The following is a 22938-nucleotide window of genomic DNA, read 5'->3' as shown; positions in this document are numbered from 1 at the left end:
AAGTCATTGTTTTTGATAACTGAGTAATATTCCATTGTGTAGATGTACCAGATTTTCTGTATCCATTCCTCGGTTGAAGGGCATCTGGGTTCTTTCAAGACTGTGGCTATTATAAATTAGGCTGCTATGAACATAGAGGGGCATGTGTCCTGGTTATGTGTTGGGGCATCTATTGGGTATATGCCCAAGAGAGTTATAGCTGGGTCCTCAGGTAGTTCAATGTCCAATTTTCTGAGGAACCTCCAGACTGATTTCCAGAATGTTTGTACCAGTCTGCAATTCCACCAACAATGGAGGAGTATTCCTCTTTCTCCACATCCTCTCCAGCATTTGCTGTCACATGAGTTTTTGATCTTAGGCATTCTCACTGGTGTGAGGTGAAATCTCAGGGTTGTTTTGATTTGCATTTCCCTTATGACTAAAGATGTTGAACATTTCTTTAGTTGTTTCTGAGCTATTCATCATTCGTCACCTGTGAATTCTTTGTTTAGCTCTGAACACCATTTTTTAATAGGTTCATTTGTCTCACTCCAGTCTAACTTCTTGAGTTCTTTGAATATTTTGGATATAAACCCTCTATCTGTTGTAGGATTGGTAAAGATCTTTGGCCAATCAGTTGATTGTCGTTTTGTCCTAACAACAGTATCCTTTGCCTTACAGAAGCTTTGCAGTTTTATGAGATCCCATTTGTCAATTCATTATTTTAGAGCATAAGCCATTGGTGTTTTGTTCAGGAAATTTTCTCCAGTGCCCATGTGTTCGAGATGCTTCCGAAGTTTTTCTTCTTTTAGTTTGAGTGTATCTGGTTTGATGTGGAGGTCCTTGACCCACTTGTACTTAAGCTTTGTACAGGGTGATAAGCATGGATCTATGATCTGCATTCTTCTAAATGTTGACCTCTAGTTGAAACAGCACCATTTGGCTCTTTTGTCAAAAAATCAAGTGACCATAGATGTGTGGATTCATTTCTGGGTCTTTAATTCTATTCCACTATTCTGTCTGTCTGTCTATGTACAAATACCAAGCAGTTTTTAGCAATATTGCTCTTTAATACCGCTTGAGTTCAGGGATAGGGATTCCCCCAGAAGTCCTTTTATTGTTGAGGATAGTTTTGCTATCCGGGGTTTTTTCTTATTGCAGATGAATTTGCAAATTGTTCTGTCCAACCCTCTGAAGAATTGGATTGGTACTTTGATGGGAATTGCATTGAATCTGTAGATCGCTTTTGGTAAAATGGCCATTTTTACAATATTAATCTTGCCAATTCGTGAATATTGGAGATCTTTCCATCTTCTGAGGTCTCCTTCAATTTCTTTCTTCAGATGCTTGAAGTTCTTATCATACAGATCTTTTACTTGCATGGTTAAAGTCACACCAAGGTATTTTAAATTATTTGGAACTCTTATGAAGGGTGTCGCTGCCCTAATTTCTTTCTCAGCTTTTTCTCTTTTGTGTAAAGGAAGGCTAATGATTTATTTGAATTAATTTTATATCCAGCCACTTTGCTAAAGGTGTTTATCAGGTTTAGTAGTTCACTGGTGGAACATTTGGGATCACTTAAATAGACTATCATATCATCGGCAAATCGTGATATTTTGACTTCTTTTTTTTTTCTCAATCTGTATCCCTTTGATCTCTTTTTGTTGTCTGATTGCTCTGGCTAGAACTTCAAGAACTATATTGAATAAGTAGGGGGAGAGTGAGCAGTCTTGTCTAGTCCCTGATTATAGTGGGATTGCTTCAAATTTCTCTCCATTTAGTTTAATGTTAGCGACTGGTTTGGTGTATATGGCTTTAACTATGATTAGGTATTGGCTTTGAATTCCTATTCTTTACAGGACTTTTAACATGAAGGGGTGTTGATTTTTGTCCAATGCTTTCTCAGCATCTAATGAAATGATCATGTGGATTTGTTTTTTCCATTTGTTTATATAATGGATTATGTTGATTGTTTTCTGTATATTAAACCATCCCTGCATGCCTGGGATGAAGCCTACTTGATCAAAGTGGATGATTGTTTTGACGTGCTATTGGATTCGGTATGCCAGAATTTTATTGAGTATTTTTGCATCGATATTCATAAGCGAAATTGATCTGAAGTTCTCTTTCTTTGTTGGGTCTTTGTGTGGTTTATGTATAAGTGTAATTGTGGCTTTATAGAAGGAATTCGGTAGTGCTCCATCTGTTTCAATTTTGTGGAATAGTTTGGATAATATTGGTCTGAGGTCTTCTATGAAGGTCTGATAGAATTCTGCCCTAAACCCACAAGGACCTGGGCTCTTTTTGGTTGGGAGGCCTTTAATCACTGCTTCTATTTCGTTTGGAGTTATGGGATTGTTTAAATGATTTATATGTTTCTGATTTAACTTTGGTACCTGGTATCTGTCTAGGAAATTGTCCATTTCCTGCAGAGTTTCATGTTTTGTTGGATATAGCCTTTTTTATTAGGATGTGCTGATTTTTTGAATTTCCTCTGATTCTGTAGTTATGTCTCCCGTTTTACTTCTGATTTTGTTAATTGGGACACACTCTCTGTATCCTCTCGTTAGACTGGCTAATGGTTTATCTATCTTGTTGATTTTCTCAAAGAATCAACTTTTGGTTCTGTTGATTCTTTCTCTGGTCCTTTTTGTTTCTACTTGGTTGATTTCAGCTCTGAGTTTGATTATTTCCTGCCTTCTACTCCTCCTGAGTGTATTTGCTTATTTTTGTTCTAGAGCTTTTAGGTGTGCTGTCAAGCTGGTGACATATGCTCTCTCTTGTTTCTTTCTGCAGGCACTCAGAGCTTTGTGTTTTCTTCTTAGCACAGCTTTCACTGTGTCACATAAGTTTGGGTATGTTTTACCCCCATTTTCATTAAATTCTAAGAAGTATACAATTTCTTTCTTTATTTCTTCCTTGACCAGGTTATCATTGAGTAGAGCATTGTTCAACTTCCCTGTATATGTGGGAGTTCTTCCCTTATTGTTATTGAAGACCAGTTTTAGCCCGCGGTGGTCTGATAGGATGCATGGGATTATTTCTATCTTTCTGTGTCTGGTGAGGCCAGTTTTATGACCAATTATAAGGTCACTTTTGGAGAAAGTACCAAGAGGTGGTGAGAAGGTATATCCTTTTGTTTTAGGATAGAATGTTCTATAAATATCTCTTAAGTCCATTTGGTTCATGACTTCTCTTAGTCTGTCTATGTCTCGGTTTAATTTCTATTTCCATGATCTGTCCATTGATGAGAGTGGGGTGTTGAAATCTCCTACTATTATTGTATGAGGTACAGTGTGTGCTTTGAGCTTTAGTAAGGTTTCTTTTATGTATGTATGTGCCCTTGTATTTGGAGCACAGATATTTAGGATTGAGAGTTCATCTTGGTGAATTTTTCCTTTGATGAACATGAAGTGTCCTTCCTTATCTTTCTTGATGACTTTTAGTTGAAAATTGATTTTATTCAATATTACAATAGCTACTCCATCTTGCTTCTTCAGACCTTTTGCTTGGAAGGTTGTTTTCCAGCCTTTCACTCTGAGGTAGTGTCTGTCGTTGTCTCTGAGGTGTGTTTCCTGTAGGCAGCAGAATGCAGGGTCCTGGTTGCATATCCAGTTTGTTAATCTATGTCTTTTTATTGGAGAGTTGAGACCATTGATACAGAGAGATATTAAGGAATAGTGATTGTATTCCTTCCTGTTATATTCATATTCATATTTGGATGTGAGATTATGTTTTTGTTCTTTTCTTCTCTGTGTTTTGTTACCAAGACGATCACTTTCTTGCTTTTTCCTGGGTGCAGCTTGCCTTACCATTTATTATCCTTTGTAGTGCTGGATTTGTAGAAAGATATTGTGTAAATATGGTTTTGTCATGGAATATCTTGGTTTCTCCACCTATGGTAATTGAGAGTTTTGCAGGATACAGTAACCTTGACTGGCATTTGTGTTCTCTTAGGGTCTGTATGACATCTGTCCAGGATCTTCTGGCTTTCACAGTCTCCGGTGAGAAGTCTGGTGTGATTCTGATAGGTCTGCCTTTATATGTTACTTGATGTTTTTCCCTTACTGCTTTTAATATTCTTTCTTTATTTTGTGCATTTGGTGTTTTGACTATTATGTGACAGGAGGATTTTCTTTTCTGGTCCAATCTATTTGGAGTTCTGTAGGCTTCTTGTATGTTTATGGGCATCACTTTCTTTACATTAGCAAAGTTTTCTTCTATGATTTTTTTAAGATATTCCCTGGTCCTTTGATGTGGGAGTCTTCACTCTCTTCTATACCTATTACTTAGGTTTGATCTTCTTATTGAGTCCTGGATTTCCTGTAAGCTTTGGGCCAGTAGCTTTTCCTGTTTTACATTATCTGCATACAGGAAAGACACCTCAGAGACCAAGACAGACATTCCCTCAGTGTAAAGGTCTGGAAAACAGTTTTCCAAGCAAATGGTCCAAAGAAACAAGCTGTAGTAGCCATCAAAATCCCCAGTAAAATTGACTTTCAACCAAAAGTCATCAAAAAGCTAAGGAACTATACTTCATATTCATCAAAGGAAAAATCCTCGAATCAATAAAACTAGGTACTGGTTCCTTGAGAAAATCAACAAGATAGATAAACCCTTAGTCAGACTAATCAGAGGGCACAGAGAGAGTATCCAAGTTAACAAAATCAGAAATTAAAAGGAAGACATAACAACAGAATCTGAGGAAATTAAAAACATCATCAGATCCTACTACAAAAGCATATATTCAACAGAAATGGAAAATCTGGATGAAATCAACAGTTTTCCAGTCAAATACCAAGTACCAAAGTTAAATCAGGATCAGATAAACCATGTAAACCATCCCACAACTCCCAAAGAAATTGAAGCAGTTATTAAAAGTCTCCCAACCTAAAAGATACGAGTACCAGATGGGCTTAATGTAGAGTTCTATCAGACCTTCATGGAAGACCTCATACCAATACTGTCCAAACTATTCCACAAAATAGAAATGGAAGGAGCACTACCAAACTCCCCAATTACTTCTATAAAGCCACAATTTTGGTTACAGCTAAACCAAACAAAGACCCAACAAAGAAAGAGAACTTCAGACCAATTTCCCTTAGGAATCTTGATGTAAAAATACTCAATAAAATTCTCACCAGCTGAATCCAAGTACACATCAAAATGATCATCCATCATGATCTAGAAGCCTTCAACCTAGGAATACAGGGAAGGTTCAATATACAAAAATCCATCAATGTAATCCACTATGTAATCAAACTCAAAGAAAAAAAGTCTCATGATCAGTTGCTTAGAAAGCTTTTGATGAAATTCAATGCACCTTCACTATAAAGCTTTGAAATGACTAGGAATTCAAGGCCCACAACTAAACATAGTAAAAGCAATATACAGCAAACCAGTAGACAACATTAAACAAAATTGGAAGAAACTTGAAACAACCCCACTAATATCAGGGACTAGACAAGGCTACCCACTCTCTCCTTACTTATTCAATATAGTTCTCAAAGTCCTAGCCAGAGCAATCAGACAACAAAAGGAGGTCAAATGGATAGAAAATAGAAAGGAAGAAGTCAAAATATCACTATTTTCAAATGATATGATGTTATACTTAAGTGACCCCAGAAAACTATTAAGCCCCATAAACAACTTCAGCAAAGTGGCTGGATATAAAGTTAACTAAATAAATCAGTAGCCTTCCTCTACTTAAAGGATAAGCAGTCTGAGAGAGAAATTAGGGAAATGACACCCTTCACGATAGTTCCAAAGAACATAAAATACCTCGGTGTGACTCTAACCAAGCAAGTAAAGATCTGTATGACAAGAACTTGAAATCTCTGAAGGAAGAAATTGAAGATCTCAGAAAATGGAATTAGAGGAATTAGAGAAAGGATTGAAAGAGCTGAAGGTGCTTGCAACCCCATAAAATCAATAATACCAGCCAAATAGAGATCCCGGGGACTAAACCACTACCCAAAGACTACACATGGACAGACCCATGGCTCCAGCTGCATCTGTAGTAGTAGATTGCCTTGTTGGGCACCAATGGGAGGAGAAACCCTCGGCCCTGCCAAGGCTGTAACCCCCAGTGCAGGGGTTTGATGGGGAGGAGGGAGTGGAAGTTGGGGAGGTTAACAACCTCATAGAAGAGGGGCGGGGGATGGGATAGGGATCTCATGGACAGGAAACTGGGGAAGGGAACACCGTTTGAAATATAACTAAAAATATCCAATAAAAAGAAAAACAATAAACATTAAGAACAAACGAGGGAACAACATGCACTTGAGGTAAGAGGTCCTCTGCCTTTTATCTTGAGCCTCCACATAGCTCCCTAAGGCATTGCCACCACATGCAATGTTCTGTTGACAGTGTTCCAACACTCCCTTCCATGGTCATAAATTCATTCCTTCTTGGCAACAGGTTTAATGAAAGAATGTCTGCTATTTGTCACTTGCTGTGGTGGTTTCAAAATGTTTGGCCCATGGTAAGTGACACACTTCCTCTATCAAGACTACCCTTCATTCAGTAACACCACAACCCCTAGTTGTGATACTTTCAGTGCCAAAAATTTTCAAGCTACCACATCTGCCCTTATCCTCCTGAGTCCCCTTGCTGTCCCTTTCACCTCAGTTCCCAAATTCTTCTGGAGGAGAAGAGTCAGTGGTAAGCTCCAGGTAAGAAGGAACAACCCCCTTGAGGTAGGTACGAAAAATAAAGGGAGGCCAATCTGACCATCAATGAGAAAGAACTAGGTTCAGATCAAATCATAACAATTTTTCAGAAAGGCATTACTTTCTTTGTTAGTTTTGCTATATAAGAATTTTAATGGGACACAAGAATTATGAGGATTATTTGTTCTAACTGTGTATCTAAAACAAAATCAAGATTTAGATACATAAACTAAATGGAAGCAAAACGAAAATTTTTTATTATTGCCATATACTTCCAGCCCTGTGTCTAGCTCTTTCCATATATCTTTCTCTTGCATAAGAGACAGTCTATTTACTGTAGATTATCCTGTTTCTAGGTCAACAAGTCCTAAGAATTCATTTAACCATTTAAAACTAAATGTTTCTAAATTTTATATACAATTACTTCTATAGAGAAAGAAATAGAAGCAAATGGAAAGTACATAATTAACTCCAAGTTATCTTGTCTCCAGAAGGATCACATACCCCAGAGATATTTAAGTGTCTGATTTCTGAACTTATTGTTTATTTCTAAGGGATAGAAGGGAAGTAGATGCATCTTTTAATAATATCTTTCTTTCTCCGTCGCTTAATTTCTTCTGTGCTCATTCATTCATTTATTTATTTGAGGGAAGCTATTCTGTCCACACTGCTCTCTCACTTACCCTTAATTCCAGGATGGTCTTGAACCCCTGTCTTCCTATCTCTATTTCTGGAAAGCTACCACTGAGGCAAGAAAGTTATCTTGTCATATCTAGGTGAATAATGTCACCAACCAAGGAGGCCTGATACATAAGGAAGAAAATGTATAGAAGCATTGAAAGGACAGCAGAGGAGGCTTTCATGAGTCTGGCTGGGATCCCAAGCCTGGCATTGTGGCAACATCTGGAGGCTGGAAAGTACAGCAGCCTCCAGTATACTGCTGAGGGCTGAATGAGAGACCGTCTAAATTTCTGTCTTTCATCTTCTGCACTAATGCATTATGGAAAAAGCACTTAGCTTGTCGGCTTCTTACCATGGCAGCATTGAAGTGTAGCTTCAGCTTTCTGTCCTATGGGTCAATTGTAGTTTGGTGAGAGTATATTTATCAAAATGGTCAACAAAACCTATGACTCTTCCCTTTTATTTAGGCAGTGACATGATAATATCCTTTCCAAGAAATGGAAGAAACTGTTTTTCAAAAGATAAAGTATAGGATAGTTTTAAGACTGTATGTTTTTAATGCAAATTTTAGAGTTACACAACGGATGCACAAAGGGGCAACTGAAGAGTATGAGAGTCTGCTGTTGCTACTCATGTGACTCACCACAAAGTGATTATCACTCACAACTGTCAGAAGACTACACTTCACAAGGCAACTTTAAATGTAGATATCATTGTAAATGACGGACAATTCCTCAAAACAACAACAACCAAGGCCAATAAACAACAAACAACTAAAAGCAATAATCAACTAAAACCAATAGTCTGTATTTTAGACATTTTTAATTAGCCCACAGGTGCATGGGACAGAATGTTGCTTTTTAGTTTCTATCACAATGTTATGCCGGGTTGTCTGGAGTGTCAGTCACAGTGAATTTTCTCCTGAATGAGACAACTGCAAACGTGATCTGTAGACTCTGACTTCTCCTGTGTCTCCTCCACTGCCCTGTAAGTGAATTTATAGACCCTATAAGAAGGAACCAGTGAAACTAAGGTTGCTATTCAGTGGGCCTCCTAGAATCCTCTCCTGAAAAATATAGGCTAAATCTATGTCTGAAGGTGTCAGCAGTAGGAACAGGTAAGGACCAATTGCATTTAACTGAATTAATTTTATCATTCTATTAATTCTATTATTTATATTATTATATAAATAACATTATTCTACAAACTGAAAACAGGGCTTTGTGATTGCAGGGTAACATGTTTTAATGCTCATCCATGTACCCTTTGACTGAGAGTAGTTCTTATAACTCTTTTAAAAGTAACACCTGTGACAAAATATCATTAAGAAAATACACACTAATGTATGGATGTTCCCAACCTTTATTGGTGCATCACTATGACTATATTAGTTATAACAAATATGTCACACCCATGTAAGATTCCACTAAGACAACGTTCATTTAAGGGAGAAGGAACATAAGGAAGAGCAGAGAAGGAACATGAATTACTGGATGATTGTTCAATTATTATATGAGATTAAAATTCTCTATGAATGTTTTGAGTAAGAAAAAGATCTAGGCCCTGAAAAATTTTAGCTTCTGTTACTTGTAGGTGAAGAATTCACTCCTAACTAATTATTTCTGAGGTTTGTATGGGTGGTTTAAAACTCCTCTCCGTTGTAGCTGATTCAATCTGTATTCTTTCCACTTCTTCTGAGCTGTTCCGCCTTGCCTGGTACTAACTTTCAACAACTGTTGTACTCTTCTGACTCCTTTTTCTTCTCTGAATCATTCTATATTTCCCAGTAGATCCATTTCGCTCTCTTAAACCCATCTCTGAAAAACTCTCCTGGAAAAACTGCCTCCTCTCTTACTTTTCTCTCTGCACTGGTTTCTTTTTCTTCATTATTTACTTTATTTACATCACAAATGTTGCCCCATTCCTGTTTATCGTTGCAGAGTTCTTTGCCACCCTTCCCACTCCCCAAATGACAGACAGGAGCCTATTTGACATAACTCATAGCAGGATTTTTTTTTTCTTTTCTAGCTCAGGTGCACGCCCACTCCTGCCAGCCCAATGCACCACGGTCAAGAAATATCATTTTGGGGGTGAAAGAGTACTGAATGTGTTCCTGTGAAGACATCCTATGTACTTAAGTCACCTAAAAAATGGAAGGGATGCCTCTTAACATTTTTTGGCCAAAGTTGAAGTAGACATATCTAGTTCAAATATAGAATCTTTGGGTAGAAGAAAACATATTTAATCTGAGTCTTGAGGCAGGAAAACACACACCTTTAGTCAAGATCTTAAGACTAGAAAACACAGCATTAACTGGGCCCCATTTCTCCTGCAGGCCTATATAAGTATATAGGAGAAGGAAGCTTTGCCTGCCTGCTCTCATCTTACTAGCAAGCTCATTTCTTCACTGGCATCTGAACCTTCAGGATTCTGTCTGATACTTGAAGACCTGAGACTTCAAACCTTGTGGAATAAGTAAGTATTGATTTAGCCATCCTTATATTAACTTTACCTCTGCCTACAGATTTCTCTCATACATCTACTTTCTATTTATATAGAGAAATTCATTCTCTTTGTCTGCTATAGGATCCCAATTAATACAACACAATCGAAATGAGAGTGTTTACACATTTCCAAACACTTCCAAATTTGGATAGAATAGTCAAAACTAGTTACCATCGACGTAAGTTTCAATAAATATACACAGGGACATACAGACACATGACAGGGGTGGGGGGGGTAATATAGACTGAGAGAGACACAAACACAGAGAAAGAGTGATACAGACAGAAACATATGTATATATATATATATGTGTGTGTGTGTGTGTGTGTGTGTATATATATATATATATATATATGTAGTGAGAGAGAGAGAGAAAGAGACAGAGAGACAGAGAGACAGAGAGGAACAGAGAAATTTAACAGTCATAGTGGGTCTGATTTATCTTCGGTAGAACAATTATGGAAACCTAGAAAAACTGCATAGAAATTCAAGTTCGCTAGAATATAAAAGCGGCAATTTATCAGAACCAGGAAATAAAATCTAAAGAGTACTCTATAATTGTATCCTACAGAGTGAAGAATAACTTCTATTACTTCTTTATGATCAACTTTATCCTCCAAACTACCCCCAGAAGACATGTCAGGGGACCTGGAATTCAAGAGCTGTGGCTACACACACATCATTGTTCAAAAATTCTGCCGAGTGGACCAGTAGCACCTTTTCATTTCTCATGGATGGAATTCAGGAAAATATTTGAAGCCCAGTGTTCTCACTAGAGGCCAATGAAGAAGGACAATGGTGTTGATGAAGAAAGCAAAGAGTATTTGTCTGTTTACCTGAGTTTGCTCAGTTGTCCAGAGAGCTCAGTTTGGGCAAAGTTGTAGTTCTGGATCACCCAAGGAGAGAATCATCAAATTTCAAAGATGCCAAATGTTTTAAGGTTTCTGCCAAAGGAACAATGGGGATACAAAAAGTTCTTCCTTAGAGATTGTAACCCCCACTTCGTCCAGCAAGGAAGACACAACTCAGTTGGATTCTTCTCAACAGCCTTTATTACAGGAACACCTCATTGTTGATACGGGGGCCCAGAGGAACAAAGGCACTGGCCTTATATACAAGATAGGCTGTGGCTATAAACTTGTCCTCTAGGGATTGGTGAAGCATGAAATACCTTATTAGCATGAATATCACCCTGGCCTCGTAGATGCCAGAGGAATGCCAAGGACACGCGCTTTGTGGTGTTAACCACAAACGACCACCAGATGTCAGCGCCATCTTTTATCTATATGTGCCGCTCCCTACAACTCCTCCTTTTTTGTATTATAAAAAAAAGAAGACCCATTAAGTGGAGGTAGTGGTCTGAGAGAGATCAGACATGTCTCACAGAGTCCCCAGCTCGGCTATGGCGAGCCACTCTTTCAGTTAGGACTGCACCCTAATGGCTAGAAATGAACTTATGGTGTAACACACCATTCTGGGCTATACGTGTGTTTTTATTGGGGGAGAAACTGGGCAGAGGGGCATTTGACCAGCCCATATGTTCAAATGGGGTGTAGCCACCTATGTCTATGAGTGGTCTAGATCAGGGTGTCACGTCAATATTGTCATTGCTCCTGTCTTAGGTTGTTCCTCTCAGCAGCTCGGCCTTACCCATCGTAGAGTTACCCTATCGCCACCGGGCCCAATGACTTAGGTTGGTCCGAGCCCGAGGAAAGTTGCTCGTCTCTGGATACAATGACTTCACATGACAGTGACAAAATACGATCTAGGGCGAACTCTTAATTTTTCAAAGAGGCCAGCCATATGTTGGGAGAAGCACCACTTTCAATGGCAACCATAGCCTGGTTAACAATCGCTTTGTGTCTGGCATGCTCTCGTTGTAAACAGCAAAAGAGCCATAGACATACTCCACATCCCAAGAGGACAATGGCCCCCCCAGGCAAACATGCCAGCCCATTCTTTTAAAAAGGATAAAGCATTGGTAATCCATGAGGTGAAATCTCCAAATGTGATGGGCTACATTCTAGTGTTGTTGAGAACAGCAATGTGCATCAGCAATTGTCTCGATAATTGCTCCGCTTTCATGGACCAGTTTCCTTTCAGATAATTTGAGATTTCTTTGCTCTGTTGAGAATACTGAGAAAAGTTAGCTTGCAAAGGAGTAATGCATAAACCTCTAAGGGAGGAAACACAGGACAGCTGTGTCATATGATATAATGCCTCAATTTGTTCTTAAATTAAATCCATTCGTTGATTAGTTAATAGAAAGCCAGATGCCAAGTGGGCATTAAATTCTTCTTGTATCCCTAATGCCACTGCGTTTCTTTCCACAGTCTGATTGATAGTCTCAACCGTCTGCACTTGATTAGTCATAGCAATCGTGGCTGTTGTTCCTGCAGCGGCTGATAGTACAATGGCTGAAATTATAGCTGCCGTAATACCAAAATCCCTTTTGGTTCTTATTAAATGAAGTATGGGAAACTTATCTGGAGTTGCTTCCACAAGGATAGGCAATAGCCTGAGGGTATAAAGTTTTTAATCCACATATGTGGGGTTGATCATCCCCACAGGGAGAGGCAATACCAAACCCAAAAAGCACACAACTTTTATTCATTACAGAGGACAGACTTCAGCAACATTTTTAGCTGGCTTATTCTCTCTGGTCATACATAGGACAAAGGATCTTGTCAGGTATTGGCTGGCCTGCTCAAGGGGCAGTTCTTGCCTCAGGTAGATATTTTCCTCATCCGGTGCTACAACTGACCTTGGTGTATCACTGGGAATGGGCGAGGTTGGCACAGCCCTTAGGTGGGGAGGTGAACTAGGTGTTCAGGCAGGGTCAGGATGACATCTTGGGGTTGTTCTCAGAATTTACCACAGGGAAGGGTAGGGAGTTTTTCCAAGAACAATTGGGGTTTTTTTTGTCCTAATTAGCTTGGCCTTGGTCAGTGAGGCCTGATCATTCTGGACTCAATATCTTGACCACCAAAACTATATCATATCACTTGGGATCCTGACATCAGATGTATCTCTCAGAAAGGTCACAAGTTTGTCATAGGCATCCTGACTACCAGATATATGTCTCAAAACCTTGTTTTTACACCTTTGTTTTTCAAGTCTATGAAACTATCAAACCTTATTTCTTCAGTGTCAATTATATTCTTCTCCTCTTAAATATAATGCCAGAGATACATGGTTAAAGCTGCTTAGTTCTCCTGCATGCAGGAATAGGAATATGGCTCACTTCTTCTATTACACCATCACTAGCTTCCTCTTTTCTAAATCCTTTATTGTCTAAAGTTGGCTGTCCTGGATGTTGCTCTGTAGATTGACCATGAATTTAGACATCTGTGAACCAGTCTCCTGGGATTAAAGGTCTGTACCTCCACACGTGTATTTAAGCTTTGTCTCACCTAGAATTTGCTCTGTTCTAGTCTGGCATTGAAATCTGAGCTTTGCTTGTCTTTCCCCTCTAGGATTAAAGGTTTGTACTAAGTTGCCTGGTGCTAACTTAACTGGGTGGGAACTTGCCCCAAGGTCATTATTTCCTTAATTTAATTTAATATCTTTGAACACAGGATTCAGCTCCATTTCACTTCCTGGTGTCCTTTGATATTCGAATCACATAATTTGTTTCCTCCTTTTTTAACTTCCTTTTCTCATTAAAATGCTCTTCCTAAGAATAAATTTTAGTAACCATACAAGAGAACTTACACTAGGCTGTTTTGAGTCTTTCTTTTTCAAGGAAATTTGACTAAATCTCTTCACCTTAACCTCAGGTAGACACTTAAGACAAGGGCAAAATGTGGCCACATTCTTCACCAAAATACCACAAAAGAAGCCTTTATAGCAGATACAGAAATTCTTCTCTTCTGAAACCTCTTGGGCCAGGCCTGCACAATTCAAATTACTCTCAGTAACAAAATCTACTCCATTTCTACTAAGATGGACCATTAAGCCCCATTTAAAACATTATATGGATTTCCTAATCCAAAGTCTCCAAATCTACATTCCCCCAAACAAAAGCTTGATCAGGCCTATCACAGCAATACCCGGCTCCTGGTACCACCTTCTATCCTAGTTAGGGTCATTTTGCTGTAAACAGACACCATGACCAATGTAAGCTTTATAAAGGACAACAAATATTTGGAGCTGGCTTACAATTTCCAAAGTTCAGTCCTTTATCATCAATGAGGGAGCATGGCAGTGTCACAATATCCAGGCAGGCATGGTGCAGGAGGAGCTGAGTTCTACATCTTTACCCAAAGGAAGCCAGAAACACACTCAGAATCCTCAGTCATCTAAAACAAGTTCCTCCAAGTGCAACCCCACAGTGATGCACTTCCTCCAACAAGGCCATGCCTTGTAATAGTGACACTCCTCGGCCAAGCATTCTGAAACCACCACAAATAGAAACATTTTATCCAGCACTTTCACTCCCTCTGAGTCAAAATGGATCTGTGCTCCTCTTTGGTGAAGAAATGTTTTCCATCTGGGAGTATGGGCATTCAGAAATAACCATAAATGAATCCGAATTATTCCAAAATCGATCATTTTTGGCTAGACCTGGATAGGTCTTGGTGGCTGTTGCCCCTGTACCCATGTTTATTATTTGAAATTTGCACTGATGCTTTTTTCAAGACAGAATTTTGTTCCCTGTGCCACCGAAAACTATCTGGCTATCCCCTCCTCCTTTAAGTTTACCCAGGGCATGGAATGGAGCTGAGCCATAAGTCTCTCAGTCATATAGTTCTTCCTATTTAAACTTATAGGACATTGATTACCAGCAAAACAATCCAGGCACTGAAGTTCCTGACAGATATCAGAGTCTGTTTGTTGAAAAAAAGTCAAGATTCCCACTGACAATTTTCTCTCATTTCTGGGTCCTACAGAATATAAATCTTATGGGCTTCAAACAGTTCTTTTTAAATATTCTGTAAAGCTCTCATTATTTCACCTGGTTACTATAGGTAAATTTATAGGCCAACTTGATTGAAGCTTCCCTGAGGCTAGGCCAACAGAATCTGGTAGTAGACACATATACTCTCCCTACCTTCAACAGCCTTAAAATCCCAGTTGGGTATGGTCAAAGTTAAGGCTGTATCAATATTTGCCTGGACTTGTGTGGGCAGACCATTTACCTCTGGAACCAATTTCCAAGCTTCTCTGACAATTCTCTCACTTTCTTTAGCTGTGAAAAGAACCTGGAACTGTTGTTGACAGTCATCCCAGGTGGGATTATGAGTCAACATGATTGAATCTAAAAGACCTAGGGGATCAGAGGGTCTTTTTGAAAATGGAGGGAGGGGATCTACGACTTACAATTATAAAATCATTACTGGTTAATGGTACATAGGACACAAACTGTCTCCCCTGTACATCTGGGTGTTCAGAAGACTAGAGGAGTAAGGTCATAGTAGAGTCAATCCCTCTGGGGAGAATCACATGAATGTGTGTTGAACTCATATTCGGAAGGACACTAATAATCATCAAAGTAAAAACGCCTAAGCTGCCATTTAAATTCTCACTATGTGTGCACCAAATCAAAGGCATCAACGTATAGCAGCAGCCATTAAAAGTCTCCCCATCAAAAAATGCCCAGGTCCATAATTTTCATCTGCTATTCTAAGAGGCATTATAGCATATACTCCTGAAATCATTTCACAAAATAAAAAGAGAAAGATATTTCCCACTCAATTTTATTTACAGTGACAGTGATATCGAAAACATGCATCATTTTCCTTTATGGACTCATGCAAACATAATCATTAAATAATTTGAAGAACACATGAAAAATAACAATTACAAAAACAAAGTAGGCTTTGTCTCAAGGTGAGTAATGGTGATTTAATATACTAAAATCTATAAAATTTAATTGGTCACATAGAGTAACTGAAGGAAAAAAAAGCAAAACAAAAGGAAACAAACAAAAAGCAAAAAACATGATCATTAAACAGGATCAATACATGGTCTTTAAGAAGCTATGCCTTAATGATAAAAGTTCTCCAGAGATTGGCACACCGATGATATGGTTAAATATAATAATGGTAATATAGAAGAACCCCATATCAATATCAGCTTAAATGGGGAGTAACTGAAAGCCCCTGTACAAAAGCAAAGGTCAGTCAAGGTTTCTTATTCGCTTAAATAGATTCAATACAAGAGCTGGTCTTAATTGAAACAATAAGGCAACTGCCAATTAAGAGGATAAATACAGTAAAGTGAAAAGAATTTTTATTTGCAGATAGAAACTACACATGAATTAGGTGGAAAACTTTACACATCAGTTAATACATTTGTTAGTTCACCTATTCTACTCAATCCAAAGCAAACAGGTTTCTGCAAAGAAAGTCAGTTAGGATATGCTTCAGGCCAGGTGAATTACAGGTCTGAGACATCAGACAAGAATAAAACAACATCAATAGGATAGGTGTCAGGTAGAGTGTCCAAGACCCTAGTGCTGCACTTACCCTACACACCATTTTGAAGTATTACAGCTCTGTGAAATCCATAGCCACCATGCTGCCTTGCCCCAGATTCACTGTAAGTGTTCCAGTCAAACTTAATCTAAACAGAACTCATTGTTAAAAACACTGGTTATAGCTGTTAGCAGCCAGGTGCAGGCCATAGCTGACAAGCTCCTACAATATCTTTTGGCATTTGAGTGAGGGCTCCAAGGAAAAACAATGTACAGGAGCCAGGGTGCGAAATGCTTCCTCCACCAAGTGGGGATGTGACTCCACTATTGAATTCCACTCCAAGGTCTCACAGACTTCAGAAGCATGAAGTATAATGAAATCCATGGCCCTAGTCTTCAGGTGCTCTGTGCTGTGGAGGTCAGCCAGGATCAGAGTTGGTACAGCATTCTTCACAGAGAGGTTACTGCACAGGGAATCCTCACAAATGACCTTCAAGTCCTCCAGGTCATAGTTATCAGCAGCTGCCAAAAAGCCAGTGGCCATTGAGTGGCTGTGGAGGTGTGGTGCCTTCCCTGTATAAATGAAACCCATCATTTCCTTAAAGACTTGCAGGTGAATGTCATGGATCTCAATGCGGTTTGTTAGGTGCTCCAGCATTTCAAGTTCAAACATGGTTCTGAAAACTGGAGAGTGAGCTGCTAGGACGGCTTGTGTGCTCTGAATTCCTGCCCACCTACAACAAGGGTGCAGTCTGTGAAGAGGGAAATTTCCCACGGCTCTCCTACATCATCGGCCAACATCTGTGTAGGATCCTTGATTGCAGGTGTCATGTTATGTCCAGGCCTGCTAAAGGAGGGTCCTACTATGGAAACCTTGAAACACAGGATGAGCTGGACTTCACGGAGAAGCCATTGCCTATGGGAGAGGAGGAAATCTCGAAGGATGAATTTTCTCCATCCCCATTGTTGGTTTGAAAGAAACCTTAAAATATTTGAGATCTTTGTAATTTGATGTTTCTCTCCTTGGGCATTTATGATCCAGAACTGCACCTTTGCCAAAACTGGGCTCTTTGGACAACTGTGCAAACCCAGGCAAACAGACTTTTAATCTTTGCTTGCTTCATCAACACCGTTTGGGTGTATTCACCAACACCATTGCACTTCTTCATTGGCCTCAAATGAGAACACTGGGCTTGTAATAATTTCCCAAATTCCATCCATACAAAATGAAAAGTTGCTAATGGTCCACTTGTAGCAGAATTTCTGAACACTGATATGTGTGTAGCCACAGATCTTGGCTTCCAGGTCCCCTGACATATATTCTGGAGGTATTTGGGAGGTTAAAGTTGATCTGAAAGAAGTAATGGAATGTACTCTTTCCTCTGTAAGATACAATTATAGATAGCCTTTTGATTTTATTTTGAATATCTGCTAAATTGCCCCTTTCATATTCTTGGAAATGTCTATTTCTATGTAGGTTCTGTAGGTTTCCATATTTGTTCTACAAAAGATAAAACACACCCAATGTAACTGTTAAATCTCTCTCTCTCTCTCTCTCTCTCTCTCTCGTCTGTCTGTCTGTCTGTCTCGCGCGTGAGTGCTCTCTCTCCCTCTCTCCCCCCTTGTTTGTGTCTGTGTGTCTCTGTATTTCTGTGTTTGTGTCTCTCTCAGCCTCTACCACCCCACCAAACCTACCATGGTTCTGTATATCTCTGTGCATGTTCATTGAATCTTAGATCAATGGTAACTAGGTTTGACTATTATATCCAACTTTAGAACTGTTAGGAAATGTGTAAACACTATCATTTCAACTATGTTGTACTAATAAGGGGCGTTAACTAAACAGGAAAAATAAATTTATCTATATAAATAGAAAGTGGATGTATGAGAAAAATCTGTAGGCAGAAGTCAAACTAATATAAAGTTGGCTAATGTCAATACTTACTTATTCCACAAGATTTGAAGTCTCAGGTCCTCTTCAGAATTGAACAGAATCCTGCAGAAGTAAATTCAGATGCCAGTGTAGAAATGAGCTTGCTAGTAAAGTGAGAGCAAACAGGCAGACGCACAGCATCCTTCTTCTATGTACTTTTATAGGCCTGAAACACAAGTGGGGCCCAGTTAACGGTGTGTCTTCTAGACTTAAGATTTGGATTCATGGTATATGTTTTCCAGACTCAAGACTCAGATTAAAGGTGTGTTTTTCTACCCAAAGAGTCTGTAGTTGAACTGGATCTACTGCAACTTATGCCACAAACTGTTAAAAGGCATCCCCTCTCGTTTTTTATGTTACTTGAGTCCACAGGAAGTCTAAACAGGAGGACGTTCTGTACTCTTTCACCACTAAAATGATGTTTCATGACTGTGGTGCATTGGGGCGGTGGGAGGGGTGGGGGTGCCTGAGCTAGAAAGGAAAATAAAGGACCTGCTATGAGTTTTGTCAGATAGTCTTTTGTCTATTATTTGGGGAAGGGGATGGTGAAGAACTCTGCAAGGATAAACTGGAATTTGCATTCCAAATATATTTATTTACATTTGGGATGTAAATAAATACAATAAATAATGAAGAAAAAGAAACCAGTACAGAGAGAAAAGTAAGAAGGGAGGCAGTTTTTCCAGGAGAGTTTTTCAGAGACAGGTGGAAGAGAGAAAAATGGAGACACAGGGAAAGACAGAATGATTCAGAAAACAAGAAAGGAGCCAGAAGAGTACAATAGTTGGTGAAAGTTAGTATGAGGCAAAGAAAGGCAGCTATGGAAAAATTGAAATAATTCAGATTGTATCAGGTACAATTGAAAAGAGTTTTAAACTACCCATCCAGACCTCAGAAAAAACTAAATAGGAATGACTTATTCACCTATAAGTATCAGAGGCTAAATTTTTTTCTAGGCCTAGAATAGACTTAGTGTCTAGAAGCTTCAAGAGATGACAATAAATACAGATAATAATAGTTATTTTTACTATAAAAACACTAGAAAGTCTTCAGCTGCTCTAAACCAGATGTGACAGCTGAGCTGTTCCATGAACGGAAAGGAAAGACCACTTGTCCCTCAAAGCATACATGCCCATTTATTTCTTTGTGTGTTTTTCTCTTTTTATGGTTTTTTTCTTTTTTTTGCTAATACACAGCCATTTCTGACATTTTCAAGATATAACAAAGCTGTGACTTTCCTTCAGACAGGGGTGTAGCTTCAGCACCATCTTCATTGAGGGCAGTCTGCTGAGTGACTGCCATCTTTGTTGTGGGCAGGTAAGGTTTTCCTATGCTATTGTTTCACCACCATCTTAGCCAATGCAGACCATATGACTGGTTGTAGCTTCAGTGCCATCTTAGTTAATGACAGGCCAGTGGCCATCTACCATATTTGCTTTTGGCAGTTATGTAAACATTGCCTCCTTACATTAGAACAGTCTGAATCGCTAATTTCTATCCTGATTTGGTAAATCTTTATATAATATTAATTTAACCATTTGCAACAGTAAAAATTTAAAGATCACAGCATTAATGATTGCATAACTCATATGCTTAATAGATATTCACTATCAATCTTGTCAGAAATCTGCTCAATGTAACCATATATGTTTAGAGTTATTAGGACAGAGAATCCTATGCGTAGATGTTACAACTGCCCCACCCCCACCCACTAAGATCTCTGAGAAGAAATAGACATAGTTACAAAACTGCCTATATTGTGGTATGATAACCACTGAGAAACAGTGCTCCATTGCCTTGCTGCTGCCATTTATCAGCCTACACTGCTTTCTGGCTCCTTTCTTGTTCTCTGAATCATTCTGTCTTTCCCAGTGTCTCCATATCTCTCTCTTCAACTCATCTCTGAAAAACTCTACTGGAAAAACTGCCTCCTCCCTTACTTTTCTCTCTGTACTGGTTCCTTCCTTCCTTCCTTCCTTTCTCTCTCTCTCTCTCTCTCTCTCTCTCTCTCTCTCTCTCTCTCTCTCTCTCTCTCTCTTTCTTTCCGTCCCAAATGTTACCCCATTCCAGTTTACCATTGCAGAGTTCATTACTCCCCACCATAATAAAAAACGAAAAACAAAAACAAAACAAAAACAAATTAACAAAAAACAAAACAAAACAAAACAAAAAACACAGACAGGAACCTATCTGAAGGAACTCACAGTAGGGTCTTTATTTTCTTTTCTAGCTCAGGCACCATCCCCCCACCACCCAATGCACCACAGCCTTGAAACATCATTTTGGTGGTGAAGGAGTACCAAAAGTCTTCTGTTCAGAATACCTGTGGACTTAAGTAACCTAAAAAACTGGAGGGGATGCACTTTAACATTGTTTTGACTTAACTTGAAGTAAATAGATGTAGATCAAATACAGACTCTTTGGGTAGTAAAAGACACCTTTAATCTGAGTCTTGATGCATGAACACAGACACCTTTAATCTAGATCTTAAGACTAGAAGACACACCACTAACTGGACCCCACTTCTGTTGCAGCCTATGTAAGTTACAGGAAGGAAGCTTTGAATTGTTTCCTGCTCACTCTCATCTTACTAGCAAGCTCATTTCTTCACTGGCATCTGAACCTACTTCTTCAGGATTCGGGTTGATACTGAAGAAGATCTGAGACTTCAAACCTTGTGGAATAAGTAAGTATTGGCTTTATCCAACTTTATATTACCTTGACCTTTGCCTACAGATTTCTCTCATACATCCACTTTCTATTTATATAGAGAAATTCATTCTTTATGTTCACTAAAGAACCATGATTAATAAAACACAATCGAAATGAGTGTGTATATACATTTCCCAACTCTTCCACAGTTGAATAGAATAGCCAAAATTAGTTACCATTGACCTAAGATTCAATAAATACACACACATAGATGTACACACATATGGCGGGGTATGTGGGGATGGTGGAGACTGAGAGAGACACAAACACAGAGAGACAGACAGAGACAAACACATACACACAGGGTGTGTGGGGATGGTGAAGACTGAGAGAGACACAAACACAGAGAGACACACAGAGAAAAACACACACACACACACATGTTTAACAGTCACTGTGGGTCTGTATTATGTTCAGTAGAACAAATATGGAAACCTAGAGAAACCTATAGAAATACAAGTTTCCAAGAATATAAAAGGGACAATTTACCAGACAGTGAAAATAAAAGCTAAAGGATATCTACAACTGTATCCTAGAGAATGAAGAATAATTTCTATTACTTCTTTCAGATCAACTTTAACCTCCAAACTACCTCCAGAAGACATGTCAAGGGACCTGAAATTCAAGAGCTGTGGCTACACACATAGCAGTGTTCAGAAGTTCTGCTACGAGTGGACCATTAGCAACTTTTCATTTTGCATGGATGGAAATTTGGAAAATATTACAAGCCCAGTGTTCTCATTAGAGGCCAATGAAGAAGAAATGCAATGGTGTTTGAGGATACATCCAAATGGTATTGATGAAGAAAGCAAGGATTACCTGTCAGTTTACCTGTGGTTGCTCAGTTGTCCAGAGAGTCCAGTTTGGGCAACGTTCCAGTTCTGGATTGTAAATGCCCAAGGAGAGAAATATCAAATTATAAAGGTCCCAAATGTTTTAAAGTTTCTACCAAACCAACAATGGGGGCACAAAAAGTTCATCCTTCGAGATTTCCTCCTCTTTTATAGGCACTGGCTTCTCCCTGAAGACCAGCTCACCCTGTGCTGCAAGGTGTGCATAGTAGGACCCGTCTTTAGCAGGCCTGGACAGAACATGACACCTGCAATCAGGGATCCAAGACAGATGTTGGCAGATGACCTAGGGGAGCTGTGGGAGAATCCCCTCTTTACAGACTGCACCCTGTTGGTTGCTGGCCAGGAATTCAGAGATCACAAGGCCATCCTAGCAGCTCACTCTCCAGTTTTTAGAGCAATGTTTGAACATGAAATGCTGGAGAGCCTAACAAATCACATTGAGATCCATGACATTCATCTGCAAGTCTTTAAGGAAATGATGCCCTTCATTTACACAGGGAAGGCACCACACCTCCACATCCATTCAATGGCCACTGGTTTGTTGGCAGTTGCTGACATGTATGACCTGCAGGACTTGAAGGTCATGTGTGAGGATGCCCTGTGCAGGAACATCTCTGTGAAAAATGCTGTACCCACTCTCATCCTGTCTGACCTCCACAGCGCAGACCACCTGAAGACTAAGGCCATGGATTTCATTATACTTCATGCTTCTGAATTCTCTGAGACCATGGGGTGGAAGTCAATGGTGGAGTCATATCCCCACTTGGTGGAGGAAGCATTTCACTCCCTGTCTTCCATACAGTGTCCTTTTTTTGTAGCCCTCACTTAAACACCGTAAGATATTTTAGGTGCTTGATCGCTATGACCCACATCTGTCTTCCAAAAGTAGCAATCAGTGTTTTTTGCAAATGACTTCTGTTTAGACTACTGTATTGCTGGAACATTTACAGTGAATCTGGGGAAAGGCAGCCTGGTGGCCCAAGATTTAAAACAGCTGTAATGTAATGTCAAAATGGTGTGTGGGGAAAGAGCAGCTCTAGGGTCTTGGACACTCTACCTGGCAACTACCCTGTTGATGGTGTTTGATTCTTGTCTGATGTCTTGTAAACTGGGATTCAACTGTCCTGACCACCCAACATACTTTCTTTGGAGAAACCTGTCTGCATTGGACTGAGCAGAATAGAT

At 39.2% G+C, this 22938-nt stretch overlaps 1 protein-coding gene across 1 annotated transcript; it reads left to right on the top strand.

The window, feature by feature from the left end:
* Positions 1–21502: 21502 nt before the first annotated feature.
* Positions 21503–22582, top strand: Tdpoz2l11 (TD and POZ domain containing 2 like 11). Its single transcript, XM_039103926.1, has one exon. The coding sequence runs from the start codon at positions 21503–21505 to the stop codon at positions 22580–22582; it is 1080 nt and encodes a 359-aa protein (XP_038959854.1).
* The last annotated feature ends 356 nt before the right edge of the window (positions 22583–22938 follow it).

This window comes from Rattus norvegicus, chromosome 2 (assembly GCF_036323735.1).
Source record: "Rattus norvegicus strain BN/NHsdMcwi chromosome 2, GRCr8, whole genome shotgun sequence".
In the NCBI taxonomy this organism is placed as follows: Eukaryota; Metazoa; Chordata; class Mammalia; order Rodentia; family Muridae; genus Rattus; species Rattus norvegicus.
The sequence above is the reverse complement of the archived record's forward strand: the minus strand, read 5'-3'. Positions and strand labels throughout refer to the sequence as shown.

Excerpts from the sequence above, each read along its gene's own strand:
- Tdpoz2l11 (XM_039103926.1), top strand. The coding sequence starts at position 21,503 with ATGTCAAGGGACCTGAAATTCAAGAGCTGTGGCTACACACATAGCAGT.